General features: G+C 38.3%; 1 protein-coding gene across 1 annotated transcript in view; it reads right to left on the bottom strand.

Moving 5' to 3' along the window:
- Window positions 1-13,218, bottom strand: part of Glp2r (glucagon like peptide 2 receptor) — an 80,082-nt gene that overhangs the window by 33,170 nt on the left and 33,694 nt on the right. The window contains exons 5-8 of the mRNA XM_015504532.2: window positions 7,025-7,131; window positions 4,918-5,071; window positions 2,352-2,511; window positions 611-671 (exon numbers count right to left, since the gene is read on the bottom strand). Of these exons, the coding sequence (XP_015360018.1) occupies window positions 611-671; window positions 2,352-2,511; window positions 4,918-5,071; window positions 7,025-7,131 (482 nt within the window). The remainder of the gene's footprint in view (window positions 1-610; window positions 672-2,351; window positions 2,512-4,917; window positions 5,072-7,024; window positions 7,132-13,218) is intronic.

The following is a 13,218-nucleotide window of genomic DNA, read 5'->3' as shown; positions in this document are numbered from 1 at the left end:
GGATGATATATGGTGTATATAGACATGTATTCAAATATAAATACATATGTATAGATATGTGTGTGGTTTGGGTGGTGATTATTTGGAGGAAAAAAATGGAATCACATCATAAATGTTGTTCAGCAAGAGGTTTAAAATATCCATTGAGATTTATTCCCTAAAAGTCAAAAGATAATACTTAATTTGTTTTGTGTGTTGTATGTCATAATATTGTTTGTGTGTTGTCATAATATTCCACAAAGTAAGTTTGCTACAATTTGTTCAATGATTCTCATTCTAATGGGCATTCGTGAATTTTTGTTGTTTCTGCTTTTTCTTTCTTTCTGGGAATGAGGCCGTAATACCTATTGCTGGGCTATGTCTTTAAGTACCCAGCGTCACAGCTAACCTGCCCAGCATCTTTGTGGTAATTTGCCTGTGTAACTAAAGGAATGAACTAATGACTACAAGACCTTTGATTTACGTTATCTACATTCCTCAGTATGTTCTACATGGACAAATTGGGAAGAGTTGGATATTGTCTTTGGGAAAAATGATGTAATTCCTTATATTGGGGCATATCTGGGAATTATTAATTCAGGAAAGATTAAAACCAAAGTAAATTTCCTACCCCGTGTTCTCCAGGTGTGCACGGGCGAAACCCCAGGGCACCACAAACAGCACAGGGAAGGCTGTGGAGAAAACACAGAGAAACAGGGTTAGGAGCCGGTTGGCCGGACCTGCTTGGCTCCCACCCCAGCCTGATGGGCCCCAGAACAGCTGGTTAAAACTCAAAAACCCTACCTGGAATCATGGACAGGGAAAATTGGAGTGGCACAGGCCCATGCATTAATTTATAACAAGAAACCAGAACCCAGAGGAGAAGGGATTTGCCACCAGTCACAAAACAGTTTAGAATAAATCCAAGGACATTAATCAAAATCTCCTGAGTCGTGAGTCCAGGTTACTTCCTATGAATCCTGCAGCATCAAATTCTCCAAGGTTTTGTGAAAGTATGGGTTCCACATCTAAATACTCTTGGTCATTGAAATTAAAAAATATATATATACATATATGTATATGTACATATACACACATATATGTGTATGCATATACATATATTTTAGTTGTAGATGGACACAATACCTTTATTTTATTTGTTTATTTTTGTGTGGTGCAAGGATTGAACCCGGTGCCCCACGCATGCTAGGCAAGCACTCTACCACTGAGCCACAACCCCAGCCCTCTAGGTCATATTTTTAAAATAAAAACAAAAACACAAAATGCATAGACTGAATGTTTGTGTCCTTCCAAAATTCATATGTTGAATCCTTCCTGTCAATATGACCATATTTGGAGGTAGGGTCTTTGGAGGTCAATAGATTTAAATAAGGTTGTAAGGGTGGGGTCCTCATAGAAAATTAGTGTCCTTATAAAGAGACTAAAGAGTTTGATATCTCTCTCTCTCTCTCTCTCTCTCTCTCTCTCTCTCTGCCATGTGAGGATACATCAGGAGGCAGCAGTCTGCAACTCAGAAAGAGAGCCCTCACCAGAACCCAACTGCTATGGGTGAGATCTGGCCTATTCCTCAAAGGCTCCTGTACTGAAGCTTTGATTCCCCAGGGCAGCACTGTTCATAGGTGTGGCTCTGGGGGAGTGAGTGGATCATGAAGGCTCTCTCCTCGTCAATGGATTAACCCACGAGTGGGTTAAATACTTGGTGGCATAATAGGGTGGTAGTAGAAAGTGCAGGAGGTGTGGTCTAGTTGGAGGAGGTAGGTCACTGGGGATGTACCCTGGAAAGACATTTCTCGTCCCCTACCCCTTCTTCACACTCTCTCATTTTTTTCCTGGCTACCTGAGCTAAGCAGTTTTCCTCCACCACACCTTCCACCATGATGTTCTGTCTCATCCCAGGCCAACAGCAATGGGGCCAGCCAACCATGAACTGAAGTCTCTAAAACTGTGAACCAAAATAAATCCTTCTTCCTTTCAGTTGTTTTTCTCAAGTATTTGGTCACAGGGACAGAAAGCCAGCATACTGACCATGCTGGACTCCCCAACCTCCAGAACCATGAGAAATCAACGACTGTTGTTTAAGCCACACAAGTATTTTGTTATGGCATCAGAAACAGAGTAATGCAGTTGAGAACAGCATAGGAGGAATATTAATTGTATGATGCCACCAAAGACCTTTCAGATTTTCTAATGTGTTCATTAGCATACAGGTCCACACACACCCTTATTTTCATAACCTCTTATCATTGAGAAACCATCTTCCAGTTGGTTTTCTAACTGCAACAAAAGTCTCTATCGGGACCCAGTGTTCTAGTTGGTCCTCAGGAAAAGAGGCTGGAGGTCACGTTACTCACCCCAACCCACCACCAGGTATCTGGGCCACAGCCGCCTTTCAGGAAGCACCGTGGGCTCCAACAGGGCATGGAGGTAAAGACCTTCTACCAGCAGCCATAAGTGGTTGGCACCCACGCAGTAGTGCAGGAAAACCTGGACGGAGCGGCAGGAGGTGGACATCTGCAGAGGGCAGAACACCTGAGGGTGAGTGCTGGTTTTCCCAGCATCTGAACCCCAAGTGAGCAGAGAAATGCCTCCCTAGACACAAACCCTCTCCCCTACACTTCTCTCTCCTGGGCCTTTGCTGATCATCTCAGGGAAACAGCAATAATATAGAATGTAAAGTCTCTAGAAAAAGGTTTTTTTTTTAAATATGACAAAGGTTTAATTAAAGAACAATTTATTACTTTTAATCAGGTATAGGTAAACAATTAGAAAATAATACAGTACCCCAGGCAGAACTAGCCGAGATCATTATCCTCCTTAGTACTACAGTAGTAAAGCAGGGATAATAGAAAAGTCTCTTTCCTAGTCTCTCTCTATCTAGAAGAGGCTTTCTATTTATAACCAGTCCTATATGTGCATTTTTTGGTCAGACACATTTTTATTTGTTCTATTTAATTATACATGACAGTAGAATGCATTTTGACACATCATACATAAATGGAGCATAACTTCTCATTCTTCTGGTTGTGCATGTAGAATCCCACTGGTCATGTAGTCATATATGCACATAGGGAATAATGTCAATTTATTCCACTATCCTTCATACCACCATGCCCCCTCCCCTCCCTTCACTCCCCTTTGCCTAATCCAAAGTACCTCTATTTTTCCCCAGTCTCTCCCCACCTTATCGTAAATTAGCATCCACATATCAGAAACAACATTCGGCCTTTGGTTTTTTGGGATTGGCTTATTTTGCTATATGTGCCTTTTTATAAAGCATCAGTTTTATCATGGATGAAGTTGTATCCTTATTTTGAAACACCTAGGCTTTTTAAATGTTTTGAGGTGATGGTTTATGATAAATGATAGAACTAGAAAATAGAGCAGCTTATGAATATCCTTTTGTCATATTTAATAGAAAAGAAGCACTTTGCATATGGAATTTTATTTGTTCTAATTAGTTATACATGATAGTAAAATGTATTTTGACATATTATACATGCATGGAATATAACTTCTCATTCTTCTCATTGTAAATGGTGTAGAATTACATTGATCATGTAATCATATACGCACATAGGACAGTAATCAAGAATACAAGCAACAATTAATGTTGTCGAGGATGTGGGGGAAAAGGCACACTCATACCTTGCTGGTGGGACTGCAAATTGGTGCAACCACTATGGAAACCAGTATGGAGATGCCTCAGAAAACTTAGAATAGAACCATCATTTGACCAGCTATTCCACTCCTTGATTTATACCCAAAGGACTTAAAATCAGCATACTATAGTGACACTGCCATATCAACGTTTGTAGCAGCTCAATTCACAATAGCTAAACTATGGAACCTACCTAGGTGCCCTTCAACAGATGAATAGATAAAGAAAATGTGCTATGTGTGCACAAGAGAATACTACTCAGCCACAAGGAAGAATGAAATTATGGCATTTGCCTGTAAATGGATGGAGAATATCATGCTAATTGAAATAAGCCAATCCCCCAAAACCCAAAGGCTGAATGCTTTCTCTGATTTTGTGGATGCTAACTCACAATAAAGGGGGTTAGGGAAAAACAGAAGTATTTTGGATTAAACAAAGGGGAATGGAGGGAAGGGAGGGGGAATGGGAATAGGAAAGATAGTAGAAAAAGTATTTACTATTATTGACATCAGAATAGAAAATTTGAACATAAAATTCATAATTAAGCCATAATTTAAAACTTCTAATTCAGAAAACTCTGGGTCCAAATGGCTTCACTGGTACAATCTATCAAACATTTAATGAATAAATAACATAAATCTTAAATAAATTCTTCCAAGGAATAGTAAAATAGGGAAGATGTACCAACTTAAAAGGTCCACACAAACTTTATACCCAAACCTCATAAGAAAAGAAAATGACAGTCCAGTCTTTCTCACAAATGTCAGTGAAGACATGCTAAACAAAAACAGTTTTAGCAAATTGAATCCAGTAATATAGGAGGAAGTTTAATCTATCAAAACTTCATCTGGTTTATTCCAGGAATGCAAGGTTAGTTTAACAGGTTACTGCTTTATTAGCATGATAAAAAATGATCTCCATAGATTTTCAATTTTCATAAATTTTCAATAATTATAAAAAATTACAATTATGGATCTAATCCAACACGAGTGAAGAAAAAGAGTGAAAATACAAAATACCAATAACAAGATTTTGATTACAGATGAAAGTTTTTCCCACCTGAGGACACGAGGTAGCCATAGGTGAGCCTGTCTACCTCTGGAACCCTTCAACTGCCACACTCTTGAGAGGCTGTTGTGCTTTTAAATCCCAGGCTGCTTCTCTAGCCAGATAGCCCCACCCATCTGCCCTCTGATTCCCAAGTCTCACCCAGCTGATGGGAAGCTGAATTTGGATGGTGGAGGAGGGAAGGGGATTACCTCTGACAGATAGGACATCCATCCACTCTCACTGTCTGGCCTCTTGGAGTAAGAGTTATAGAAGACAACATCCTTCACCAGCACAGCCAGGGCTTTCAGGATGAATGAAGCAAACAAGTTCATGTGGATGTAGTTGCGTGTACAGTGGAGCTTTCTGTGCAAAGAGGAAAACAAGTGTCACCCTCAGGAAAGAATGGCTGGGGCCCAAAGGTCCATGCCTGGCCCCCCTGCATATCTACCACTAAAGACAGAGGTTCATAGTGAAGGCTCCAGAGTTGCACCACTCGGGTATGTGAACTTACTTCTCTGTCCCTCATTTTCTTTATCCATAAGGGTAACGATAGTTATCTTTATACAACATGTTCACTGCGCCAGGCCATTTTCTAAGCCATTAACTTGTGAGTGTCCTTCCTCTTTGCCGTCACTGGAAGAGGGGGCAGTCTCATTACCCTGATTTCATAAATGGTGGAAGTGAAGGAGGAAGGCTAAGTTGCCTGTCTAAAGTTCATTAATTAATAGAGCTGAGATTTAAATCTAGAAACTCTGAGGCCAAAGTATGACTGTCCAAGGCTCTACTGCCTCTGAGAAGAAGAGCATTGATCTCAGAGGCGTGGGGGAGAATTAAATCAGTTAATTCACGTAAAGTGCATCTCATAAGTGTCCAGAAAAATATCAGCTCATTTCCTCTCCCTGGAGTCTCCTGTTGGCTCTTTGTCATATAAGCTGATGTGACACAGTGCATTCTCAGTGTCTCTAGCCAAAGGGACTCCTTTCCACCACTACACCTCCGGCATAGCACATACCCCATTCTACTTGGTTTAGAGCTATTATTATTTTAAAGGACTTGAGGCAGGTCTTTGTATTTAATAATGTACGCATCCTCCTGCATAACCAAACAGTGGGCTGTTCAAGGGCAGGTACTGAGCCTTGCTCCTTCTGGAGTCCGAGGCAAAACAGATCCGTGGTCAACCCAGACTCAGCTGGAATTACTTCAAGCAAGGCTGAATAGTTATTTAATCCTGAATTGGTTCATGGACTTCGGGAAGGTGTAGAGAGGGAAGTCACAGGTAGTCAGTGGGTACAGGCTGTAGAATTCTCTCAAAGCTCAAGAATTGTTCTCTCGAAGGGGTAGATGGTCAGGACGCTGCTCCAAGAACCATAGAGCATTCTGGGGTTAGAGAGTCAGACAAGATTCAGACCTGGGGCTAGCAGAGCCCAATGGGAGGTGCCCTGGAACTAGCACCCACATCATCTCCAGGGTTCCATTCAGTCTCTGGCCACTGGGATTGAGCGCTCACTCTGCCGTGTAATATTCACTTGTGTTTCTTAACGGGCTGAGACCACTGGACAGCCTTTGAGGGCTCCCCAGTGGGTCTGTAAATATCTTACTTGGGCGATACCCAAATAATGTGATTTAGTAAAATGCATCAAGGCTTTGAATTCCGAAAGACAGTACAAGCAAAAATGCTCAGACCCTGGCTCCATCACCCATGAGCTCTGAGCTTGGACAAGTTACTTAATCTCTCCATATTTCAGTTAACCCACTTATAAATAGGGAGCAATATTAACACTAACCTCCTAGGATCAGAATGAATCTTAACTTGAATTAGGAAGAGATTTAAAGTACTTGATGCATGTGAAGTGCTGGGAGGAAACACTTAAGTAATTAATAGCTAAGTGGAATTCAAAGATGCTGGGTTAAAAGCCCAGCTCTTCCATCCACTTGCCTTGAAGGAAGTTTCTGAATCTCGTCTGTAACTATAATGCCTCTGATAGAGTTGTGGTGAGAAGGGGATGGGGTAGTGATGAGTGGGATCAGGGATCTTCGACTAGGGTGAGGGCACAGATGGCATCTAATGCAAAGGAGTCCTGGATTCACGGCCTAGCTGTGTGTCAGTCTGGTTTTATGGCCAATCACAGTTCAATGCCTCTCCCTGGGACTTAGATAACTCCTTTCTTCTCCTTCATCTGCAAAATGATATCAGGTCCCTTCCAACTCTGAGGAACCGTGATATCAGCCAGCCTAATCTTCCAGAGGCAGCCATTGAGCAAACCCCATGGTGCATGCCTGACTGTACATCTGTCCGTCTGCAGGAGTTCCACTCACCGAAGGAACAAAAGGAGGGTGAGAGCCAGGAAGAGGGAGATAAGGGAGAGGGAGTATCCCACCGTGTACATCAGCTGCAGAGTGGACAGCAAGGCGTAATTCTCCACCTGGACACAGAGGAAGAACAGATGAGGATCAAGACAGAGCCTACAACCCCCAACCACATATCCAGGGCCACCGTGGGTCTAGGCATCGACTGAGATGCGTCCAGGCTCCCCAACATGCCTCTACACCTCTCCTTTGCTATGCTTGTTGACATCCAGGCAGGGTGGCTTAGACTGCTCTCTGTCACATCTCAGAGCCCACCGAGGGTCTCACCCCATGATGGATGCACCAAGAGTCACCATATCATAACAGAGTTGTGTCTAGGACAAGAGCATGCCTGGGAAATGAGGACAAGCTCTTTGTCCCTGGGAGTGCTATTCCGGGAGTCTCTGAGTCCTCCTCCCTAGAGGATTGGGCCAAATTTCTGTCTGGATGAATAATTTTTCATAGACGATTTTTTTTTGAAGTTGGCCCAATAGAACAGAGCTATGTTTTTTCTCTAAGTCCCAGGATAGCCTGAATGTGAACAGAGACCATTTATTAGAAATTCTGTGTTATTAAGCACGATTTTCCAATGGAGTCCCACCTTTTCCCTCAATCCTTTATGCATACTGCAGTCAAGATTAGGCTTCTCAATAACTTTCTATGCAAACACCCACAGTAAATACTTTTTTTTTTATTGGTTGTTCAAAACATTACAAAGCTCATGACATATCATCTTCCATACATTTGATTCAAGTGGGTTATGAACTCCCATTTTTACCCCAAATACAAGTTGCAGAATCACATCAGTTACACATCCACATTTTTACATAATACCATACTAATGACTGTTGTATTCTGCTACCTTTCCTATCCCCTACTATCCCCCCTCCCCTTCCCTCTCATCTTCCCTCTCTACCCCATCTGCTGTTGTTTAATTCTCTCCCTTGTTTTTTTTTTTCACAGTAAATACTTAATGTCTACCAAATTAGGTATTGAACTTCTTTGCATAATTTGTGATATGTCAGTATGTTTTATATTTATGCATAAACTGTACATACTTAAAGTCTAAAAGCTGATAAGTCTGGATAAATGAGTATATCTTTGATTTTATCACCATAATAAAAATAATGAACATTCCCATAACCTCCCCCAAAAGTTTCCTCATGACCTTTTGTGATATGTCTCCCCTTTCCCTCATCCCTAGCTCATTGCTATTCACCCACTGCCCAGGGAAATACTGTTCTGCTTTCTGTCATTAGAGATCACTTTGTATTTTCTAAAATTTTAAATAAACAGACTATTTTGACATGTTACTCTTTCGTCAGGCTTATTGCATCTGGAGTATTTATTTTGAGGTTCCTTCATGCCATACCATGTTTCAATAGTTTGTTCCTTTTTTAGTGCTGAATAGCATTCCACTGTGAAAATACCACACTTTATTTATCCTCTTACTTACTGGTGGGCGATTGGATTGTTTTCAGTTTGGGGCTTTCACAAAGTTTTTATGAACATTTCTGTGCAAGTTCTTGTGTGGACATAGGTTTTTATTTCTCTCAGATAAGTACCTAAAAATAGAATGGTGGAAGAGTATGGTGTATAGTTTAACTTCTTAAGAAACTGCCAAACTGTTTTCTAAAGAAGTGGTAGCAATTTACATTTCCATCAGCCCCATATGAGCTCCTTTGCATTCCCCCAATACATAGTACAATAATTCTTAAATTTTAACCATTCTAGTGGTATGCAGTAGTACCTCACCATGGTTATAATTTGTACTTTCCTAAAAAATATGATCTTGAGAATCTTTTCATTGCTTATTTGCCATCTGTGTATTTTACTGGGTAATGTATTTATTCAAATATTTGTCCATCTTTTAAAGTGAGCTGTTTCTCTTCTTATTTTTGAGTTGCAAATGTCCTTTTTTATAGTCTAGGTTCAAATCTCTTGTCTTGCAAGTATCTTCTTTCATTCTGTGTATTTCCTTTTAATTTTCTTAGTAGCATGAGTTAGTGTTAGGTCTTCCTATTTTGTTCTGTTTCAAAGTCATAGTGACTCCTACAGATTCGTATAAATTCTAGAATCATCTTGTTTATTTTCATCAAAATCATTCTTGGATTTTTATTGGAATTGCATTGAAACCATGGGTCATTTTAGGAAGATTGACATCCTAATTATTAAGTCCATGAACATGGTCTATCCCCCACTTTAGTTAGGTTTTAAAAATTTTGCTCAGCGAAATCTTTTGTCAAATATACCCTTACTTGTTTCATATTTTAATGCTGTTTTTATTTTCTTAATTGCAATTCTCAATCACTCGTTGCTAGTATATGAAAATACAGTTGATTTTTGTATTTGTTCTGTATTTCGAAAACTTGTTAAATTCACTTATTAGGTTTAATACTATTCAGTGTAGATTCCTTTGAATTTTTTTCTATGGACGATCATGCTATATTTGAATAACAACATTTTTACTTCTTCTTTTCCAAATTCTATGCCCTTTGCCTCCTTCTTTGCCTGTTTCTCTCTTTAGGACTCCAGTACAATGTTGAATAGAAGTAGGAAAAAATAGAATAACTTCCTTGTGAAAGATATTAGGGGAAAATGGTCACTCACCAATTAATATGATGTGAGCTACAAGGTTTTTAAGATGCCTTTTATATTGATTTTCTGTGGCTGCTGTAACATAGTACCACAAAATTGATGGCTTAAAAATAATATGATTTAATTCCCATAGTTTTGGAGGTCAGAAATCCAAAATCAGCTTCAGCTCATAACAAAATGTTGGAGGCTGCAGAAAATAATCAATTTACTGGCCATTTCTATGTCTGCATTTATTTTTTCTGGCTCTCTTTCTCATCTTCACTGTCTGAAACGTAGAATCTTCTTTCCTCTCTAACAGTACTTTCATCCCTAATCCCACTATCCTCTTTCTTTAGGACACTCCTGTTTACCCTGGGCCCACCAGGATCACCCGGGATAATCTTCCCTATCTCAAGACCCTTAACGTAATCATATCTGAAAAGACCTTTTGTTATATAAAGTAAATGCTCACAGGTTCTGGAGATTAGGACATGGACATCTTTAGGAGGCCATTATTCAACCTACCATGGCTTTATCCGATTGAGAAATCTCCATTTTCTCCCTTAAAGACTGAGAATTTTTATCATGAATGGAGGTTAAATTTTGTCAAATGCTTTCTGTTTGTCTATTGGAAAGACTCACCGAGATCATCTTTTTTAGTCTGTTAATATGATGAATTTCATTGAATAATCTTCAGATGAATCAGACCAACAAGTTGCCTTCTTGGTTTAAGTGCACTTGGTCATGATATATGAATTTCATGTTGTTGGACTCAGTTTGCTAAAATTTTTCCAGGAATTTTTGTGTATGCTCCTGAGGGATACCAGTCAGTAATTTTATTTTCTTGTAATGTTTTTGTCTGATCTAATGATGGCCTCATAGACTGAGTTGGGTAGTATTTCTTCCTTTTCAATTTTTTTGGATAGTTTGTGTGGAACTGGTATTATTATTTTGTCCTCTATTTCTTCCTTAAATTTTATCAGTTTGGACTTCATGAGCTTTAAGAATATGTTACTAGGTATTAAGATTTAGGATTGGGGCTGAGGATGTGGCTCAAGCAGTAGCGCGCTCGCCTGGCATGCACGGGGCGCTGGGTTCGATCCTCAGCACCACATAAAAAGTAAAATAAAGATGTTGTGTCCACCAAAAACTAAAAAATAAATATTAAAAAATTATCTCTCTCTCTCTCTCTCTCTCTTAAAAAAAAGATTTAGGATTGATATGTTCTCATGGTGAATTTGTCTATTCATTATTATTCATTATTATAAAGCATCTCTCTATAATACTAGTAATATACATTACTCTAAGAGCTATTTTGTCTAATATCAAAATAGCCATCCCTCTTTTCTTCTGATTAGTATTTTTTTTTTGGACGGGATGCCTCTTTTTCATCTTTTAAATTTTAACCGTAGTCTATAAAGTAAATGTTCTCTGGATAGCATGTACTTGGGTTTTGCTTTGATTTTTCTCCTTAATACAACCTTATTTAGAACATTTATATTAAAGATGGCTTATTTTGTATTAGTTTTTAATTCTATATTTTCTTTTTTGTGACATTAATTAGTGACTTTTTATTCTTTGTGATATATATATCTTTAATCCATTAATCCCATTTCTAGGAATCTTCCAAAGGATGTACTGCCACAAATATGAAAAAATGTATACATAAAGGTTATGGCATTATTAAGAATAAAAGTTTGGAAATAACCCAGATCACCATAGAATAGGGCTGAGAAAACTGTAGTAGATACATGATGTGAAGTACATACAAGCAGCTGTGAATACATATTTCTAGAAAATAACACACAATGATTTCCAGGATATGTTTTTTTAAAAATTTTTTTTTTAATATTTATTTTTCAAGTATCGGCAGACACAACATCTTTGTTTGTATGTGGTGCATGAGGATCGAACCCGGGCCACACGCATGCCAGGCAAGCGCGCTACCACTTGAGCCACATCCCCAGCCCCCAGGATATGTTGTTAAATGGAAAAAAAAAATAAGATAAATAGTAAGATATGTTGTACACAGCATTCTGTGTAAGGAAAATGGGAAACAACATATTTACATATTTGCTTAGTTTTGCAACAAGAAACAAGATATAATTATAAAAATGATAATAAATGATATACAAAATAGAGAATAATAAACAAAATAATAATAGGTAATAATAATAATAATAATAATAATATGATACAATGATAAAAAAACAAAGAAAGAATAAGCCAGAAAATAATCAAATTGATTGCTTATAGGAATAGGTAAGGATAGGGTGGAGGACATAGTGTCAAGAGTCAGAGATCTTTTTTATGTAGTTTTGGCTTTCAAACCCTGCCAATATTTTATGTATTAAAAATAAAATTAATACACCAACAATGATTTTGATAAGACAGAAATGAGGAAAACCATCCCATACCATTCACAATAGCTTTTTTAAAATATTAGGAATAAATTTAACCAAAAGATCTCTACAATGAAAATTAGAGAACACTGAAGAAAGAAATTGAAGAAGACCCCAGAAGATAGAAAGACCACCCATGTTCATGGATCGGAAGAATTAATATAGTTTACAAAATAGCCATTCTACCAAAAGTAACATACAAATTCAATGCAATCCCCATCAAAGTACCAATGACATTCTTCACAGAACTAGAAAAACAGTCCTAAAATTCACTTGAAAGAAATAAAAGATCTGGAATAGCCAAAGCAATTCTAAGCCAAAAAAGCAATGCTCTAGGCATCACAATACCTGACTTCAAATTATACTGTAGAGCTATAGTAACAAACGTTGTGTGGTACTGGCATAAAAACAGACACATAGACCAAGGGAACAGATCAGAAGACACAGAGACAAAACCACACATCTACAGTCCTGATCCTTGACAAAGGTGCCCAAAACATACATTGGAGAAAAGACTACCATTTTAACAAATGGTGCTGGGAAAACTGGTTATCCACATGCAGAAGAATGAGACTAGAACCTTATCTCTCACTCTGCACAAAAATCAACTCAGAATAGATCAAGGACCTCAGAATTAGACCAGAAGCTATGCAACTCCTAGAAGAAAACAGAGTCAACACTCCAGCATATAGGCACCGGCAACAAGTTTCTCTCAATAGGAGCCCTCAAGCTCAGGAAATAATGTCAGGAGTTAGTAAATGGGATGGAATCAAATTAAAAAGCTTCTGCATGGTCAAGGAAACAATTAGGAATGTAAGAGAGAACCTACAACTGGGAGAACTAACTACTCTTCTGACAGAAGATTGATATCTAGGATATGTAAAGAACTAAAACTAGAATCTAGAATATATAAAGAACTAAAAAAAAACCCTAAATAATGCAATTCATAAATGACAAGTGATTTAAACAGACACTTTTCAAAAGAAGAAATACAAATGACTAGCAAATACATAAAAATATTCAACATCTCTAGCAATCAGGGAAATGCAAATCAAAACTACACTGAGATTTCATCTCAGAATGGCAGTCATCAAGAATACAAACAATAATAAATGCTGGAGAGGGTGTGGAGAAAAAGGAACACTTTTACACTGTTGGTGGGACTGCAATATATATATATATATA

This window comes from Marmota marmota, unplaced genomic scaffold (genome assembly GCF_001458135.2).
Source record: "Marmota marmota marmota unplaced genomic scaffold, marMar, whole genome shotgun sequence".
NCBI classification, from domain to species: domain Eukaryota; kingdom Metazoa; phylum Chordata; class Mammalia; order Rodentia; family Sciuridae; genus Marmota; species Marmota marmota.
Note: the sequence above shows the minus strand (reverse complement) of the source record. Positions and strands in the feature narration are given on the sequence as shown.